The 20,889-nt window shown below is 41.6% G+C and overlaps 1 protein-coding gene across 16 annotated transcripts in view; it reads right to left on the reverse strand.

Moving 5' to 3' along the window:
• Positions 1-14,847: 14,847 nt before the first annotated feature.
• Positions 14,848-20,889, reverse strand: part of FNBP1 (formin binding protein 1) — a 191,824-nt gene continuing 185,782 nt past the window's right edge. For 14 of the 16 annotated variants that reach the window (XM_063432419.1, XM_063432418.1, XM_063432417.1 and 11 more), the window contains one exon: positions 17,723-19,928. In XM_063432419.1, coding sequence (XP_063288489.1) covers positions 19,750-19,928 — 179 coding nt within the window. In that variant the 3' untranslated portion in view covers positions 17,723-19,749. The other 2 variants (XM_063432408.1, XM_063432406.1) reach the window with 2 other exon arrangements.

Below are 20,889 nucleotides of genomic sequence, written 5' to 3' on the forward strand. Positions count from 1 at the left end.
TGTCACATTTAGGTCTTTTGTTAGCTTCTGCTGGGATTTTTTATTACCTGCTTCTTCTTTCTTATGCTTTCCACACCTACTCCAGGAGGAACACGGATGTAACCAATCAGTGTCCTATCCCTGGGAATGCAAGTAAAATGCATTTGACATGCCAGACAGATTTACACATGTGCAGTTCCAAAATCTCTTCACCTTGCAACACCCTGACAGGAGTAGAAGAAAGGGAGTCTGATCAGTGTGATCATGCAGAGCGGGCTGCATCCGGTTTCTGAAATTAGTGGAGTTCTCTGAAACTGAGCTGGGTGGCTAAAAAGGAGGGGGGAAGGAGAGGGGGGCTGAAGAAACTTCTGTAGTTTGCTTTCCAGTTTAAATAAATAATTGGCTTCCAGATTATAAGCTTTATAAATATTAACCAGTGGCAATCCACCACCCCTTACCCCGTTTTAGGAAGAAAGGCAGACAGTAACCAAACTAGTCTTTAAAATACAGCAGTCTGTAAATGGTTTATAGATCAATATGGTAGTTCCACTTTCATTTTAACCAAGATTATAGCAATCACAAATACTCTCTGGATGGCAAGGATTTTCAGAGGTACATTTTTAAAAGTGGTGCTGAACAAATTAAGTACAGGTCCCATGGAGGAATGGTTTGCTGAAGTCTAGATCTCATTCAGCATGTAGCTTAGAATTTGGAGAGATTCTTATCAGTGGCAGAACTAATGTAGAGAGGGCCTTGGTGCAAGAAAGTTTTTTGGTCCTTGTCTAGAGCGGTGGGTGGAGGACCTAAATAAAAAAATAAATAACCACCCCTCCCCGGCTGACTGGGGGTCCCCAAACCCCTAGTCACCCCCTTCCCCAAAAATATTAGCCCCTACCTACCCCCCTCACCCTAAAAATAATGAGGGGGGACCATTTAACCAAGTATCTGAAAAAAATTTAAATAAAACTTACCATTTGATGTTTTCTTTTCCTTTTAAAATAATTTTTTTCAGCCCCCAAAAAGGCCAAATAAAAAGCCATAATAACCGACGCACTTAAAGAAAAAAAAAAAAAAAACGAGTGCAAAAAAAAATAATCCATCTTCGCCCGGCGAGGGCTCCGCGCAGACTGAGCTCTGCAGGGCAGGGAAAGGCTTATAAAGCCTTGCCCCACCCTGCAATTAGGCTCAGAGCACTCTGATTGGTGGGTTTAAGCCATCAAATCAGAGTGCTCTGACAGGTAAGTCTCTACATTTACCTGTCACAGCACTCTGGTTGGTTTGAAATCCACCAATCAGAGTGCTCTGTGTCATTTTACACAGCGTGGGAAAGTTCTTTGGAATTTTCCCACGCTGTGTAATTTGACTCATAACACTCTGATTGGTGGATTAAGTAACCCAGTCTGCGCGGAGCACTCGCCGGGTGAAGATTTATTTATTTATTATTTTTTTTTTTTAAAGTGCGTCAGTTATTATGGCTTTTTATTTGGCCTTTTTTGGGGCTGAAAAAAATAAGATTTTAGAAGCAAGAAAACATCAAATGGTAAGTTTTTTTTTTCTTCCCCAGGTACTTAGTTAAATGGTCCCCCCTCATTATTTTTAGCGTGAGGGGGGTAAGTAGGGCTTAATCTTTTGGGGGAGGGGGGTGACTAGGTTATTTTTTTTTAATTTAGGGCCCCCACCCACCGCTCAGAGGTGGGGGGACATTAGGTCCCCCCCCTAATTAGTATTAAGGGCCCCCACCCACCGCTCAAGGGTGGGGGTCAGGGGGGAGGACCAGTGATGTATTTACCACAAGGCAAACAAGGCATTTGCCTAGGGCGGCACATTCATGGGGGGTGCCAAAAAATGCCACCCCAAGCTCCCAGACAAATGCCTTGCTTGCATTGTGTTCTGGGGCTGTCCACCTTACTGTGCGTGAGTGTAGCGGTCAGTGTGTGCCTGTGAGTGAGTGAAAGTGTGTGTGTCTTTCAGTGAGAATGGGTGTGCCTGTGAGTGTGTGTCAGTGTGTGTATGTCATTTTATGTGTATCTGAGTGTGTATGCCAGTCAGTGAGTGGGTGTGTCAGTGTGTGTCTGTCAGTGAAAGTGTGTGTTGGTTAAACAGTGTGTGCTTATGGCTGTATGTGTGTGCCAATGACTGTGTATTTGTCAGTGAGTGTATATCAGTGCATGCATCAATGAGGGCATGTGTCTGTCAGTCAAAAAAGTGGCCTTGACACGAATTAGGGGGTGCCCAAATTTAGTCGTGCCTAGGGCAGCACAAATCCAAAGTACACCACTGGGGAGGACATTAGGTCCTCCCCCCTCATTCTAATTTAGGGCCCCCACCCCTGAGTGGAGGACAATAGGGTCCCCCCCAATTAGTATTTTAGGGCCCCCACCCACCGCTCAGGGGTAGGGGCCAGGGGGGGAGGACATTAGGTCCCCCCCAATTAGTATTTTATGGCCCCCATCCACCGCTCAGGGGTGGGGGCCAGGGGGGAGGACCTAATGTCTCATTCTAATTTTGGGCCCCCACCCACCGCTCAGCGGTGGAGGCCAGGCGGGAGGACATTAGGTTCCCCCTAATTAGTATTTAGGGCCCCCACCCACCGCTCAGGGGGGAGGACATTAGGTCCCCTCCCAATTAGTATTTAGGGCCCCCACCCACCACTCAGGGAGGATGACATTAGGTCCCCTCCCAATTAGTATTTAGGGCCCCCACCCACCGCTCAGGGGTGGGGAGGACATTAGGTCCCCCCTAATTAGTATTTAGGGCCCCCACCCACCGCTCAGGGTGGGGGCCAGGGTGAGGACAATAGCTCCCACCCCCGCCGCTCATGGGTGGGGGACGAGGGGGGCAATAGGTCCCCCCTTCAGGTTAGGAGGGGGAAGGGGAACGTGTTTTTTGCCACAGGCTGCTCACTGTTTAATAGACATGCCCCTACTCACGGTATAGCAAGTAGGGGCATAATTTACTAATACCAAGTAATGCTTACTTCGTAATAGTAAATTTGGCTGAAAGACCAAATTAGGTCTTTCAGCCTTTTAGTAGATAGCTCCCTAATACCGTGGGAATTAGGGAGTTATCTACTTATTCATTCCGGTCATTACATTGACTGGCCAAGTAACTTACATTTTATATGAATGTGTGTTACTTGATTGTTGTAAGTGTTGCAAATGCTTACAGCTGAATACTGGCTGTGCTTGTATACTTTCTATTTAAAATTTTATACAGTGCAACCTTCTTCTTCCACTGGGTAAGTATATTAGTACTTAGGCAATACTGTGCTTTGGCACTTCGGAAATTCGGTAATTTCGGGACCTCGGTAATTCGGCTATTCGGACATTCGGAAGTACCCGAATGTCCGAATTGCCCGAAATTCATCCGAATTCATATTCGGCCCGAAACGAATTGCACATGTCTACTGTCTCCAGTCCCCCACTAAAACTTTAATCCCCAACAATACTGTTCATATGCTCACCAACCTAAAGTCCCCACAATACTGCACTTATTAAACTCACACTAAAGTCCCACTCCCCACAATACTATCCCTCCCCTCCCAATACTGCCCTATGCCCCACCCCACACAATACGGTTTCTACCCCTCACACTCTAATGCAGGGGTTCTCAGCCTTGTCCTCAAGGACCCCCTACCAGTCCAGGGTTTAGGGATTACCTGGGTGTGTCTAAGGTGTTTTTTCCCCTTTTTCTAAACACATTAGACACACCCAGGTAATCCCCAAATCCTGGACTGGTAGGGGGTCCTGAGGACTGGGTTGAGAACCCCTGCTCTAATGCCTCTTCCTCCCACAATACGGCCTCTATCCCCCACTAAAGTCGCAATCCTCCACAATACTGCCTCTATCCCCCACTAAAGTCCCAATCACCCACAATACTGCTTCTATCCCCCACTAAAGTCGCAATCCTCCACAATACAATTCCTATCTCCTACCACAAAGTCCCTAGCCTGCCACAATACTGTCCCTATTCACAGACAATACCCCGCTATCCCCCACAATACTGTCACTATACCACCACACTAAAGTCCCAAACCTATAGTTCCTATTCCCCACTTAAGCCCTAATTCCCCACAATACTTCCCCTCTCCATCCACACTAAAGAATAAATCCCCTACAATACAGCCCATGTCCCATCACAATAAAACCCCAATCCCCCGCAATACTGACCATATCCACCTCATTAATGCCCCTATTCCACACAATACTGCTCCTACCCCCCCCCGCACACTAAAGCACTTTAGAATGTGCCCTAAATTATACAGCACCCCCATAATACAGCCACTATGCCAATACACCAGGGCTGCCCAACAGGTAGATCCCCAGAAGTTGTAGAACTACAACTCCCATGATGCTTTGTCATTCTAAAGGCATGAGTTGTAGTTCCACAACATCTGGGGATCCACCTGTTGGGCAACCCTGCACTACACTAAAGCCCAAATACCCTCAATAGTGTTCCTATCCCCCCACTAAAGCCCCAATCCCCCCCCACACTAAAGAATCAATCCCCCACAATAATGCCCTTACACCTCCCCCTTGCCCACTAACCCACACAATACAGACCTTATACTCTTCCTCCCATATATTTGCACTGCTTGGTCTGTGAGTTTGTTTCAAATCAGTGGTGTGTGTCTGCCAATGTGTGTTTTGAATCAGTAAGTGTATGTCTGTCATTGAGAGTGTGTGCATTTGTATGCCTGTCAGTGTGTGTTTCAAATCAGTGAGATTGTGTGTCTGTAATTGAGAGTGTGTGCCAGTGTGTGTGTGTTTCTAATCAATGAGAGTGTGTGTCTGTCATTGAGGGTGTATTTGTGTGCCTGTCAGTAAGCGTGTCTGTCAGTTTATGTTTCAAATCAGTGAGATTGTGTGTCTGTCATTGAGTGTCAGTGCGCCTGTCAGTGTGTCAAATCAGTGAGTGTGTGTGTGTCTATTAGTGAGAGAGTGCGTCTAATTACAAAAGGGTGTGTGGCTTATAGATCGAAAGGTAGTCTTGGCATAGAAACAGGCAGGTCTGGGCATTTGCAAAGGGGAGTGTTAGTGTGATGACCACGCCCCCACACGTGGTCACCGTAGGATCAGCCCTGGTGTTTTTGTATGTACTGTTGCCATTGAAAGGCAGTGGTATATTTGTGTGTAGTGTTTGCGTTTGAGTGCACAAGTATGTTTGTATGTAGTGTTGGCTTTTAAATACAGATGCAATTTTGGTGTAGTGTTTGATCGAAGGGGTGCTTGTATATCAATTTAGTGTTTTAATACAGGGGTGTGCTTGTATGTAATGTTTGCAGGGGTATGTTTGCATGTTGTGTTGGTGATTGATGTTTAGATGTATGTACGTATGCACATACTTAGTAGATATATAAAAACACTGACAAACACACAGATACACACACACAGTGACACATGCACGTAGCCTGAGACACAGATACACACACTGACATATACACATAGATGCAGTGTATGTGTATACGTGCATACATCTAAGCAAGCAATACATCTATAATACCCATTGGGTTTCCCCTGAGCCCATGGGCCACCCGATAGGCCCCCAAAAGTGTACGGGCCCAGGTACAACCGCACCGGCGGTAGTTCCGCCGACATGTCTCATTCTAGTGTTTTAAATTCTAATAGAAATGTTCCTAGCTGAAAAATGTCTAAACTGTATGAACATACATGTAACCGGCTTCAGAACCAATTAGTGTAAAGTCGAGAACTACCTGTACGTTTGTATACCTGATACTAAAGTGTTCCTTTAACCCCTTAAGGACCAAACTTCTGGAATAAAAGGGAATCATGACATGTCACACATGTCATGTGTCCTTAAGGGGTTAAAGGGTCACTATAGGCACCCAGACCACTTCAGCTCATTGAGGTGGTCTGGTTGAATTGCGCCAAACGGACGCTAGACGTGCTCACGCTACGCATGATGGGGCCGTCCAGTGCCGCCCAAAACTGCATAGGAAAAGCATTAAAGAATGCTTTCCTATGGGGAAATCCTTTTGCAAGCGCGGTCATTGCTGTGCATGCGTATTTGGTCTCCCCCCACTGGCTGACGTCAGTGGGGGGAGGAGAGAAGGTGAACCTAGGTAAGTGACAAAGGGGTTCTTAACCTTGACGCAGGAGAAAGCTATAGTGCCAGAAAAACGGGTTTGTTTTCCTGGCACTATAGTTTCCCTTTAAGTAGTCTGCTAGATCATTGTTTCTTCCCATTATATGAAGGGCTGATCAACTGAGCAGATGAATGTTGGCTCACCTCATTATTTGTGAAGCTGTCTTGGATAAATGGAAAGATCTTGTTTTCATAGCAGATGGCAGTGATGTCTAAAACCATTTTTTTTAAATTAGACATGTGAAATTTGTTTCGTTCCGAATGTACATTCGTATGAATTTCATGCTATTCGGACATTCGGTTGCTTAAGAATGTCCGAAGCGCCGAAGTTCGGTGGTTCGGAAGTACCGAAGTGATTCGGATTTCTGAAAAGTGGCAAAACAAGAGAGAGGCAGGGGAAATGACGTGAATGATGACAGGAATCTTGACCAATAAGCTAATTCCTTTTGTAATACTTGCTTGCCCAATCCGGTTTTACTACTCCCTGTCCAATGAAATTAGCAAATTTTTGTGATTGATGTTAGAGATCAGCCAATTAATGGTGCTTTTGTCACTGACACTTGGCCAATGAAGGCACACAGAGTCATTGAGGTGGGATAGTATATAAATCACTGGTTGACATGTGCAATTTGTTTCGAACATACATTAGAACACATTTCATGCCATTCAGACCCTTACGAATGTCCAAAGTGTCGAGGTTCCGAAGTTCGGTAGTGCCAAATCGAATGCCATTGGTGTGAATTGACATTTTTTTTACTTACCCGAATTTCCGAACTGAATTTTTTGCCCATCCCTATTTTTTATGTTTCCTGCACAATCATTTGCATTCAAAGCACATTCAGTTTGCTTGAATTCTTTATTTGTTAAGAGTTCTTCTGTCTGCCATTATACAAAAAGTGCAGATTTCAGTAGAAATTGGCACTTTTATAAATTAACCTTCTTACAACCCCCAGCTCTTAATCAGACAACCAATCCTGCTACTTCCTGGTTGTTTAGCTCAGTTGAGCTAAACTCAAGTGACAGCAATTGCAGAGTACCTGCCTTTTTAACCCCTTAAGGACACATGACATGTCATGATTCCCTTTTATTCCAGAAGTTTGGTCCTTAAGTGGTTAAAAGACTTCTCATTGAGCTGCATTGGGAAGTCTGTCATTGGACAGACACAGAAAGTCTGGGTGGGTTAGGAGTCTGAGCGGGTTAGAAGGGGAGGGCTTGCAAAGGCTTCTGTCAAGAGATCTGCAGTTATTGCAAACTGTATTTAGATAAACCCAAAATGAACAATATGCATAATTAAAAGCATACTTTTTTTAAATCTAGGGTATGTCCAATAAATGGTGATTTCTTTTTTATTTGGGCAGTGGGCTGTCCTTGTAATTTTTCAGAAATTTGAAGATCTTAAGGCCTGTTCTTGACTTTATCTTTTCTGAAGTATATCATCATTTCAATGGGCTCCCAATCAAATTCAGAAGCATTTGTAGTTATTTTCCACAGCAGAGCCTGAAATACATTTTGTTAACATAAATTCCAAATTAGCTTAGATGAGTTTTATTCCCTTAGACTGTTTGAGATAGACAAAAAGGGTAGGGTCGCACTCAGTCACAACAATTAAACACAGGGTGCTACTGAGCATAGGTCAGCAAAGAAATAACAGTTAGTGCCTGGGATTTTTTTCAATCACAGTGAGTGCCTGGGATTTTTTTCAATCACAGTGAGTGCCTGGGATTTTTTTCAATCACAGTGAGTGCCTGGGATTTTTTTCTATTAAAGACCTTAACAGGTCGAAACGTTGCAATAAATCTGCCTGGAGACAATCACAGGGAGTGCCTGGGATTTTTTCTATTTAGACTGTTTGAGAAACTCATCTAGAGTACAGGAAAATACATATAGCTGTCCTGTCTGGTAGACATTTTTAATAATTCCAGTGAGACATTGTGCAGAAAATATCTAGACATTACTGTGATTTTGCCTATACTAGTGATCTGTCAGCAAGGGCCGCCTAAAGGAGAGATTCCATCAAAATCTTTCCTGTTCCAGCCACGGAAGTCCCAATGACTAAAACATTTGTCTGAAAGGCTATAAATTGTCTCATTAGGACTTTCAGAACTACCTATGTGATGAATAGTCTTCTAGGCTAAATAGATAATAGGAGCATATATCTAAATAGTAGTCAAATTGTGGAATTTGTGTATAATGGCGCTTACAGAAATGTTTTAAAACATAAAATTAGTAGAGCTGCTACCACCAATGTGCCGTCCTCTCACAACCTGGCACTTGCAAAGTCAGTTGGATAAATTTACTGAGTGATATACAAAACCAATCCCAGTGTGAGGTGGAGCGCTCAAGCATATTAAGAAAATGACTTACCCCCCTTGGAACTCTCTGTAACCTAAGGGAGGGGGGGGGGGGGGCATAGAGAGCAATAGTGTAGAATGTTTTACAATAGTGTAAATGAAGTAACTCAATAAGGGTTCACTCACGTGGTTCTGAGCCAAAATAGGACAGGCTCAGATCGCTCTAGCAGACGTGTATATAAGAGGACACATACCCTTCTTTGAATCCGTGTTTCCTCAAAGACACATGTGCTGTGTAACTTAGAGCCAAGTTCTAAGCTCTATACAAGGTGAGCAGTTTCATTTATTCACCTATATTTATTGGTACCTCAGACTTACTACACTAGATGTTGGCATTTGTCACTTTTTTAGACAGAGAGGATCAAAGCAATCACCATCTAATTCTAAAGGATCAGTGTTTCCTCATATACACGTCTGCTAGAGCGATCTGAGCCTGTCCTATTTAGGCTCAGAACCACGTGAGTGAACCCTTATTGAGTTACTTCACTCACACTATTGTAAAACATTCTACACTATTGCTCTCTATCCTCCTCCCTCCCCCCCTTAGGTTACAGAGAGTTCCAAGGGGGGTAAGTCATTTTCTTAATATGCTTGAGCGCTCCACCTCACACTGGGATTGGTTTTGTATATCACTCAGTAAATTCATCTATCTAAATTCTTAGTTTTAGCAGTAGCCATTTTCTAGGACAGGAAATGGAAGCTAAATAATGGTTACGCAGAATAAGGCCTAATCCTACCTAGCCAAACTGAGCCTAGGTCAGAGGTCTAAACACACAGCACGCCTGGATAGCGCTTCCATCAGTCTAGACCAGAAAAGGATTTAAATACATTCAGATTTAATTATTGGTGCTTAAAATCCAAGTGACTGTTACCTTGTGTGCGCCTCATGGTCTTGAGTGCAGTGCCATCCGAGGGGGCATTCCACTTCCTTCTTGTTATATGCCCCTTCCCACGTGAGTTTGCCTGTAGGAGCTTACTTGCCTGCCCCCTGCCCACAGACTATGGGCAATTGAGTTTTGTACAGTCCTTGACTCAATTATCTCCCAGGCACAGAGGAGGGAATATCTTGTTTTATGTGGGAGTGTCCTGGACCTGAGAGCCAATGTAATAGTGTGTGTGTTTTCACTGTAATCTACTCTCAGTTCCAGGGGTGAGTGCCACTTGCATGGGGACCTGCATATAAGGCCAGCTGTGGCTGAGAGAGAGAGAGAGAGTGTGTGTGTGTGTGTGTGTGTGTGTGTGTGTGTGTGTGTCAGCTGTACCTGCTCTGGGGATTGCTATATCACGATACTCCCTGGGGCTACAATCACTAGCTCTTGTAAGAGCTACACTGCTGTACCTGCTATACTGTCTTGGAGGAAAGGTCTTCTCACTAAGAGCTGGATCCAGGAGTTTGGTCATGGGTAAGAAGGGACGGCGAGACCCCAGCCAAGCTGCGGCGGCTAAGGGGCTACGGTGTTATAGCACTCCACGACAGCTAGGAAGCAGTGATTGGCGGAGGCACTCAGTCAGGGTGCTTGGCGGTTCGTCACAATGCCCAAAGCTGAAAATGGGTCTCCAACATGATGTCTTAATTAAAGGACCACTCTAGGCACCCAGACCACTTCAGCTTAATGAAGTGGTCTGGGTGCCAGGTCCTTCTGGGGTTAACCCATTTTTTCATAAACATAGCAGTTTCAGAGAAACTGCTATGTTTATGAATGGGTTAAGCCTTCCCCCTATGTCCTCTAGTGGCTGTCTCATTGACAGCCGCTAGAGGCGCTTGCGTGCTTCTCACTGTGATTTTCACAGTGAGAGCACGCCAGCGTCCATAGGAAAGCATTATGAATGCTTTCCTATGTGACCGGCTGAATGCGCGCGCAGCTCTTGCCGCGCTTGCGCATTCAGCCGACGGGGAGGAGAAGAGGAGGATCGGAGGAGGAGAGCAGGAGGAGATCTCTCCGCCCAGCGCTGGAAAAAGGTAAGATTTAACCCCTTTCCCCTTTCCAGAGCCGGGCGGGAGGGGGTCCCTGAGGGTGGGGGCACCCTCAGGGCACTCTAGTGCCAGGAAAACGAGTATGCTTTCCTGGCACTAGAGTGGTCCTTTAATAAATGGAATGCACACTGGGTGTATGCGTTCCACCATATCTTTGTGTTGCTCTCTTTTATTGTTGCAGAAGCCGGTCTGAGCCCAGCAGAGCATTGACCTGACCATTGACCTCCTGGCATGAAAAAAATAGGTACCTTTCCAAGCCTGTTGGGAGGTCAGGCATACAGGAGAGTTGGGGCATAGTTGCCCTGTTTAGGAGAGAAGGGGGAGGGCTAATGTGTTTTCCAGGCCCAGCATACAACGATGGACAATTACCCAGTGCTTTAAACGGACGATTCCGGTCTGGAAATGGAGAATATTCTCATTTTGTTTAGTATTAAAAGACATTACTTAACGTAACACCACACACACAGTATATCTCAAGTGATCCAATAATTGCAAGTATTTTTGGAGATTATGGAGACTGAGATTAGAAACATAGAAACATAGAAACATAGAATGTGACGGCAGATAAGAACCATTCGGCCCATCTAGTCTGCCCAGTTTTCTAAATACTTTCATTAGTCCCTGGCCTTATCTTATAGTTAGGATAGCCTTATGCCTATCCCACGCATGCTTAAACTCCTTTACTGTGTTAACCTCTACCACTTCAGCTGGAAGGCTATTCCATGCATCCACTACCCTCTCAGTAAAGTAATACTTCCTGATATTATTTTTAAACCTTTGTCCCTCTAATTTAAGACTATGTCCTCTTGTTGTGGTAGTTTTTCTTCTTTTAAATATAGTCTCCTCCTTTACTGTGTTGATTCCCTTTATGTATTTAAATGTTTCTATCATATCCCCCCTGTCTCGTCTTTCCTCCATGCTATACATGTTAAGATCCTTTAACCTTTCCTGGTAAGTTTTATCCTGCAATCCATGAACCAGTTTAGTAGCCCTTCTTTGAACTCTCTCTAAGGTATCAATATCCTTCTGAAGATAGGGTCTCCAGTACTGTGTACAGTACTCCAAGTGAGGTCTCACCAGTGTTCTGTACAATGGCATGAGCACTTCCCTCTTTCTACTGCTAATACCTCTCCCTATACAACCAAGCATTCTGCTAGCATTTCCTGCTGCTCTATTACATTGTCTGCCTACCTTTAAGTCATCAGAAATAATCACCCCTAAATCCCTTTCCTCAGATGTTGAGGTTAGGACTCTATCAAATATTCTGTACTCTGCCCTTGGGTTTTTACGTCCAAGATGCATTATCTTGCACTTATCCACATTAAATGTCAGTTGCCACAACTCTGACCATTTTTCTAGTCTACCTAAATCATTTTCCATTTGGCTTATCCCTCCTGGAACATCAACCCTGTTACATATCTTAGTATCATCCGCAAAAAGACACACCTTACCATCAAGACCTTCTGCAATATCACTAATAAAAATATTAAAGAGAATGGGTCCAAGTACAGATCCCTGAGGTACCCCACTGGTGACAAGCCCAAGCTTCGAATATACTCCATTGACTACAACCCTCTGTTGCCTGTCACTCAGCCACTGCCTTACCCATTCAACAATATTGGAATCCAAACTCAAAGATTGTAGTTTGTTGATAAGCCTTCTATGTGCAACAGTGTCAAAAGCCTTACTGAAATCGAGGTAAGCAATGTCTACTGCACCACCCTGATCTATAATTTTAGTTACCCAATCAAAAAAATCAATAAGATTAGTTTGGCATGATCTCCCTGAAGTAAACCCATGTTGTCTCTGATCTTGAAATCCATGTGTTTTTAGATGTTCAACAATCCTATCCTTTAACATGGTTTCCATCACTTTCCCCACTACTGAAGTTAGGCTTACTGGCCTATAGTTGCCCGACTCCTCCCTATTACCTTTCTTGTGAATGGGCACAACATTCGCTAACTTCCAATCTTCTGGGACTACTCCTGTTATCAATGATTGGTTAAATAAATCTGTTAATGGTTTTGCTAGTACACCACTAAGCTCTTTTAATAGCTTTGGGTGTATTCCATCAGGTCCCATTGACTTATTTGTCTTTACTTTTGACAGTTGAAATAGAACCTCTTCCTCTGTAAACTCACGTGTAATAAATGACTCATTTATCCTTTTTCTTAACTGAGGTCCCTTTCCTTCATTTTCATCTGTAAATACCGAACAAAAATATTCATTGAGGCAGTCAGCTAGACCTTTATCCTCATCTACATACCTTCCTTCTTTTGTTTTTAATCTAACTAATCCTTGTTTTACTTTTCTTTTCTCATTTATGTATCTAAAAAAGGTTTTGTCCCCCTTTTTTACTGACTGTGCTATTTTCTCTTCTGTGTGTGATTTGGAAGCTCTTATAACTTGCTTAGCCTCTTTCTGCCTAATCTTATAGGTCATTCTGTCTTCCTCACTCTGGGTTTTTTTATAATTACTAAATGCTAACTTTTTGTTTTTTACTATTTTGGCTACATCTGTGGAGTACCACAGTGGTTTCTTGAATTTTTTGCTTTTACTGACAAGCCTAATGCAATTTTCTGTTGCCTTCAGTAGTGCAACTTTTAAATAATCCCATTTCTTTTGGACTCCATTTAAATTGCTCCAGTCTGATAATGACTCCTTTACACATATTCTAATTTTGGAAAAGTCTGTTTTTCTAAAGTCTAAAACTTTTGTTTTTGTGTGGTGTGACTCAGTCACTGTTCTTATATTAAACCACACTGACTGATGATCACTGGATCCTAAACTTTCACCTACAGTAATATCTGATACCAAATCTCCATTTGTTAACACTAAATCTAGTATGGCCTCTTTACGAGTTGGCTCCTCAACGACTTGTTTTAGAGACAATCCCAGTAGGGAGTTTAGAATATGTGTGATTGAGAGACTACTGCATTCATATTGCAAAACAACCATTTTTTTACTTGGTTTAGCTATGGAGTACAATAAATGTTGGTTGTACAGATTTTTATGGAAACCTCCATATTTCAACTCGGGATGTTCCTAGCTCCTTGGATCAAAAACTGATCTCTAGAGCAGTGTTTCCCAACCCAGTCCTCAAGGCACACCTACCAGTCCAGGATTTAAGGATTACCCAGTTTTGTTTAAGGTGTTTTTTCTTTTTTTTCTAAAAACACCTTAGACAAAACTGGGTAATCCTTAAATCCTGGACTGGTAGGTGTGCCTTGAGGACTGGGTTGGGAAACACTGCTCTAGAGCACATTACAAGGCACATATACATTTTGCACAAGACTTAAGTATTTGCATTGATCAGCCACAACCTTAATACCACTGATAGGTGAAGTAAGTAACATTAACAATATTGTTACAATGGCACCTGTCAAGGGGTGGGATATATCAGGCAGCCCTGTGAACATTCAGTTCTTGACTTTCATGTGTTAGAAGCAAGAAAAGTGGCCAACCAAAATGACCAGGGTAACTTTGACAAGGGCAAAAAAAATGATGGCTAGACGAGTCAGAGCATCTCCAAAACGACAAGTCTTGTGGGATGTTCCCAGGATGCAGTGGCTAGTACCTACCAAAAGCAGTGCAAGGAAGGACAACCAATGAACTGGTGTCACGATCATGGTTGCCTGAGTTCAAGTGATCTTTTTACTGTTAAATCATTACAGCAGCACTGAAATGCAGTGACTTTGGCTCCTGGTGCTGAAGCGGACCAATGGGAAAAGTTGGCGGCGGCCGTGTAGGACAGGTTCAGGTAAGTATAACTCACTTTTACCTGCCCCCCTGACCCTCAGTGGCAATATTACTGTTGGGGATCTTGGCAAACTCTGCAAATCCCCCGGACAGTGATAGTGCCTCTTTAACTAGGCTGCTATAAAGTGTTCTCAAATCATCTACATTTGTAAATTAAAGGGACACTAACCACCATAGTTCATTGTAGTTGTCATAGTGCAACAAGTATAAGGACATTGTTCTTGAATATCTGCCCAACTGTTTTTGAGTAGTTTCAATGCAATCAAGGCTTCCTCTTCCCCTGGCGCTCTTAGTCTATCACTGCCATTCAAGATTATGGATTCTCACTGATAATGCAATAGTGTTATTATAAGTGCAGATGCTCAGGAAAACCCCAGTTAGAAAAACAGTTTGCTTAAAAAAAAAAAAAAAAAGAGGGGGGGGGGGGGGGGGGGTGAAACTGTGTAGCAACCTAACAATTATAATGAACTGTAGTGGTGATGGTGCTTTACACAAAGCTGTAAAATAGACAGGAATGGTTCACACAGTGGATATTGTTTTAGTTAGATTATTATTTTTGATGGTTAATTGCAATATATGTGCAGTAAGGACACAAACACTTACCATAGATCGAGCATAGTGCATTTGTTATCAGATTCTCACAGACCAAAAATGTTCAGGAAATGAAAGAAGACAAAATGGTGGAAGCCAACACAAATTTGGCATATTAGTTTATTTTCTAGCAGTACTGCAGTTCTCAGAACTGAATGGCAAACTGTATCATGCTTATGGCAATGGGTTCTCAAAGCTTATCTGTGTTCTTTCTGTTTGCAACAGAGGAAAACAGCTTGTGTCCTTTATAGGCTTCAGGCAGGCCTACACAATCGTGTGGCTCTATGATCTAATAAAAGGAAATTTAATACAGTAACTGTTAGAAATTACAACCCATGAGCTTGTTGTGCCCATTAGACCCGAGCTGTGAACCCCTGGCCTATAAGCTTCTCTGCTAACACAGTGAGGCTCAGATCTACCTTGTGATGCAGATCTTGTTCTCTTGGTTGGCACAAAAATACTAAACATTACAGACTTTGCAGAAATTGAGTGATTAACTTTGCATCAAATAGGTGTTTAAAACCAGCAAAAACAAAATTGTAGGGAGTGAAAGGTGCTTAATATATTTTAGTTTAAAATAGAACTGTACAATTTGGCAGTATTTTTCTCTTTAAATCTCTAAAACACTTCAAGCAAGGAAAGCAAAAACAAATAGTCGGGTAGACCATGAATAAAAACAATAGTGCATAAAAATTTGCAGTTTATCTTGGAAAACATGAACGTAACAGCTTTGGCAAGGGAATATCTTTCCTTATATTTACATTTATATATTCTTATTTAAATTTTTTCTTTTCTGCTAACTTGGGCTGAGCGCAAAACAGTTATGGGACTTTATCTCCTGATAATGAAAGTGTGGGTTTTTTGTATCGGAATTTTTAGCACTGAAGATGATCTCAGAGGAAGCAGATGTAAGATCCATGAAATAGGCTTCTTGGTAAGTTGAATAACATGAATAGCAATGTAACTGTGGGAGTGCCACCAGTGCTGACAATAATATACTGTCCATCAAGACTAAGTCTACAAGAAGCTCTAGAAATTACATTTGTTTGCCACGTGAACACACAAAACACTAGTCACTCTTTTAAAACAGGTGCTGCTCGGGGTTTTAGGATCTCCGGAAGGTGAAAAAAACAAACAAACATAAAATGTTGACTAGCAGACACTCTGCACCTAACTGAGCCACGGTGTTTTATAAAAATTGGACAAAGGGTCAGAGGAAAAAACTACACATACGTGAACATACATAACTCTATGTTTTGAACGGAGTACAAGTCCTTGCTTATAGTTGCTGAATTGCATATGAACATTACGTTGATGAAGACTACCTATTTTGATTTTTTTGGGGGGGATCTTGACTTGCTCATTAGATATGCAACGATGATCGTTCCAGGACTTTATGAAACTCTGAGATGCCTTTGCTCCATATGCAGCAGTTGGCCTTGCAATGCATCTTCTGAGTGTCCATTGAGATGTAAACAAGTGGTATGGTTTCTTCTGTTGAGTTGTGGTTCTGCCCAGTCTCCAATGACTAAAATTGCTGAGGTCTGATATGTGAGAAACTTGTTAAGTCTAGTGAAAAACTATGTTTAAGAAACCATTATCCAGATGAAGGCAAGAGGGTGGTAGTCTGCTAGCTAAGGAATGGTGTCCACCAGGGAAGTAGAAGTGTCTTCTCTTGAAACCACTGCCACCACCCAACCCTTTCTTAGAAGCATGTACTGGAAGATGGTGATGCATGTGGCGTTCATGCAGTAGGAGGATTAGAAACCCAAAATAATTTACGGTGACCCTGAGGTGAGCATAGGCAAGGAGACAGGGCGAGCATGCACGCAGAACAAAGAGTGACCAGGTGTGAAAGGGCACTTAAGAGTTCAAACCAGACAGTGACAAATCAAGAGGTAATGCATGGGACAAGTCATGTGAGAGGTGGCAGGTATGGAGAAAGCATGGGAACGGGAAAAGCAGTGTTGCACAGGTTCTCTCCTCTCTAAAGCAAGGGGAAGTCTACTATTAGCTCTGCTAGGAAACCAGCTTGCTAAAAATCACCGTCCTGTCCAACAAGTTGAAAGCTAGACAAGCTCCAAGATAAATTATCTCAATCTTGTCCAGAATGCCCAAACACTTATGCATATTGTCGGCATGTTTTTACACATACCTGTGTGTAGGTTTCAAACAGCTCCAAATAATTATTTTCACTCTTAGGGGGTTACCTTCTAATTAATAGAATGGACAATAGAATAAAAACCTAAAATAAAAAGGGCAATAACAACTGAATATTGGAGTAAGTTGCAAACTTTAAAAACTTGTTCATAAACCTCTTTCTGTGTACCTTAATACTTTCATAACATATATTTTAATGGAGCTGGTAAAATATTATATGAGCTACACAGTTTTCAGAAAATAGAGCATCAATCATACAATAATTGTATTCTAATTCAGCCCTTACTACTTTTAGATTTAATTTGTAATTTTATAATGATATTACAATAGAACAGTATATAAAAGTTATTATGAACTTTACAATATCAAACTTTATATACTATTTGAGTTATTTTATTTAATGAATGTGGTAATTAATAACTATGTGACAAATAAATATAAAATAATAACAACACATGGTTAAATAACTAATTTCATTCTGAGATCTGCTAAATGAAGATAATAGTTCAAGGTATATTTAAGGCTATTTGACCCAAGTGGGATGTCACCAATTATGGTGTTTAGAGAACCTGCGTAACATGTATAAGTTGCATGTCAGGAGCATGGAGAGAGTGGTGGAAAGTGGAGGCTGGTGGTAAAAGTGCGATTTGGACAGGTTCATTTAACTAACTTAAGTGCTCTTTTCTGCATGAGAGAGTCAGATTGTTGATTTGGGACTGCGTGTGGGGTGTACACAATCCTTCTCTATATAGCTCGCCCCGAAAGTCCTTGCACCAGCACACCTTTAGGAATCTAGAACATGAAAAACAACACACACAAACAAAAACAAAAGGAAAAAACAAAACAAAAGTTTCATGTTAGAAAGTAAAATACCACAATCTGCCTGGTATACTTAACATGTTCCCACATATTTTTATGTATAACTTTCTGAGTGAGATATACACATACACACACACCATTAGAACCTCTGATAACAAACAAGTACAAGGAAGCATAAACTCAAAAGACTATAAACAGTTAAACCTGCTCAGGCCTTTCACAAAATCACATTAAAGAAAAATCTATCCTCACAACAGCATAGCATATGGATTATTTTGTAATTAAATTCACTTGGCTTTTATAGGCTATGCACTAAAATGGGAATTCGTAAAAAATGACAATGGAATTGTAAGTCTCAGGCCAAAACAGCAGAGACATGTTAAAGAATTGTACCAATATGGTTCTTTTCATTATAAACCTGCAATCTCCATCTGAACTCTTTACAATTCAGCTTTATGAATACATTATTTTAACACATTAGGTTTAACCAGAAAAGACATGTCAGTAATTGTAATATAAAAAACAAAATTCCATTAGGTATTGGACTGGCTGAGTATCAGGAGTGTTTACTGAAAAAAGAACACCTCAATCTGACTACACTATTTCCCAAATGTGTTATTGATGTAACAAACCACAGAGATATGAAAAAAAATAATGGAATTTATTTTTGAAAGAGAATTAAGAGCAACAGGCCCCTTTAAAAAAAAAAAAAACTAAAACAAAACAACAAAAAACATAAACCACAAACTTAATTAATAATTGTTGCATATATGTGGTGAATGAATTATGATTTAAAACACATTGTAAGAACAAAAAAAGTACAAGCCTTGCAAACCGTAAAACAAAAACATGCATTCTCTGTCACTTTTACATAAATCATTCTAACATGCTATAAAAGCCGATGACAAATGTTCCATGCAGAAGGAATGACCGCACACATGCATAAAAAATAAATATAAAAATGATCTAGAAATCAGGGAAATCCAAAACTGAAGGACCGCAGTTTGCCAGTCCTCCTATATATTTAAAACAAAATGCCTCTGTCCGTAGAGGTTTTCTATCACTGCTGTGTAATATTGCACAATTCAGTGGTTAATTGTCATGTTAAAATATCATTATAAATACATTTAGTTTGTCTATGTGAATATAATTGCTGAAGGATCATTTGGAATATGTTAATAATCTGAGAGATTTCTGTTGAAGTCAGGCAGTAAAGGCCTCCTGTTGATACGGATTAGGATTAGGACTTGCAGTCATGGCTGTTAAGATTGTGGAAAAATCTGCTACTAGATTAAGACCAACCTATATAATGCCACTGCAAGCATACTGCATCAGATTGGTTCAAAATCACTGTCATGGTTTCCAGTAGATTACCCTCAATAACAGACATAAAAAAAAAAAAAAAAGCTAAACTGATGTGCAATGATTCAGGTGAAGATAACCAACCTGTACAGCTATTTATTATTGGGGCCCTTTGTGTATACCGCCTATTCCATGTATCACCAGGTGAAAGGACAGTCCAAGCAGGCCTCCATATATGTGCGCAAAAATAAATGGTGAACCACATTTTGATACTCCTGAGCTATGATCTACAACACTCTTGGAGAACAAATAAATGCCACTCTGCCTCCTGTAAGGCTGGTCAATAATTATGTGAACTTTAGTGCAAAATCAGCCGGAGGCTGGCATTAAACAGCCCTGCTTTAAAGGTTGAAAGATATGGACGTTAGTTAGGTGCAAGTTGAAGTCCGGCACAATTCGTGGTACATTAAGGAAATGAAAACTAAAACTAAATCTTTTTGAAACATGGGCATTTAGGAGTCGTTTCTTTATATAGCTGAATGCAAACACTAGGACACTTAGATGGCCAAAAGGAGAGAGATAGCTAAGAGATTGCAAATTGCAACAGTGCACGTGTTTCTTTTCCGTATCCCCAATGCCAGTGACTAAGCTAATAGATGCCAGTCGCTGCTTCCCTCCCACAGAAACAGACAGTGTGGAAAGATAGAGTTAGATGTAAGTCATGGCACCTTTGGCATTTCTGTCCAAATAAACTTCAATATAGGATGTTGGAACGTAACCCTCCTCATCTTCGTTCCTACGGATTCGCGTCCAGCCATCACCTTTGTCTTCTTCAATGACGTTCAATACTTCACCTTCTGCTACAGATATGGTTCCTTCATTTTCACCTAGCAAGATAAGGTCAAAGTCAGTTCTTAATGGATACATGATTGAGACAAGCATCCCCCTTTACTCGTGTTATTTACCAAAAGAATCAAGAAATAACAGCAAAAAAATACTCTGAAAAGTATCATTCATCATGGACAACAGTTATTCCATTCCAGATATGAACAACGTGCCTAAAAGGAAGTCATGGTCTACACCCTGTCCTGTGCACTTTATTTTAAAATTATACAAAAATCATAATTGGGCAACGCTCATACACACTACTGGTGGCAGGGAAGGAAGTTTGTGGAGTAATCATTATCTTTTATATAGAACCAGTATCTCTGTTATCTTCTCGCTACACAAGTAATTCTGAGTCTTCGCTACGGATTTAACGGGAGAATCCAGGTAAACTTTACAACCAATTATTATGATTTATGAAGATATTATATTAAAAGGAACTTGCCTGTGACAATTCAAAGCTGACAAGGGGGTTACTCCAACTACCATTACTACTTCTGGGATTTAAAATAATCATGGTGGTATAAGCTCTGTTCCAGGCTGCATAATATCAATTCTGTGCATATTTAACGTCAGTTGTCAGCGCGCTTATCCCTTCCTCCCTCCAACTGTGCACTCCTTCCAGACTCCCTTTGTTGCTCGTATAATTCCCTCCCTCCCTCCCCTCTACCTTCATCGGCTCCGTTTGTATGCATGTGCTCAGAGCTGGCAAAAAACTCCAATCAAAGGCTTCTTTATGGGAAGCCTGTGATTGGACCGTGCGCAGACCCCTGTGACGTCAGATGGAAGAGGGAGATCAGCGCTGGGAGTTTTGCCTGGTGCGAGATGCAGGGGAAGAGGGGGCTTACCAGCACTTCTAAAATAGGTAATTGTTAGCCTAAAGAGGCCAGTTGTGAAAAAGGGTTATAGTAATCCTTTAAAATAAATCTTTCCACTTCAGCTATTTTGACCTTAAAGAAACAA

This window comes from Pelobates fuscus, chromosome 9 (assembly GCF_036172605.1).
Source record: "Pelobates fuscus isolate aPelFus1 chromosome 9, aPelFus1.pri, whole genome shotgun sequence".
Classification (NCBI taxonomy): Eukaryota; Metazoa; Chordata; class Amphibia; order Anura; family Pelobatidae; genus Pelobates; species Pelobates fuscus.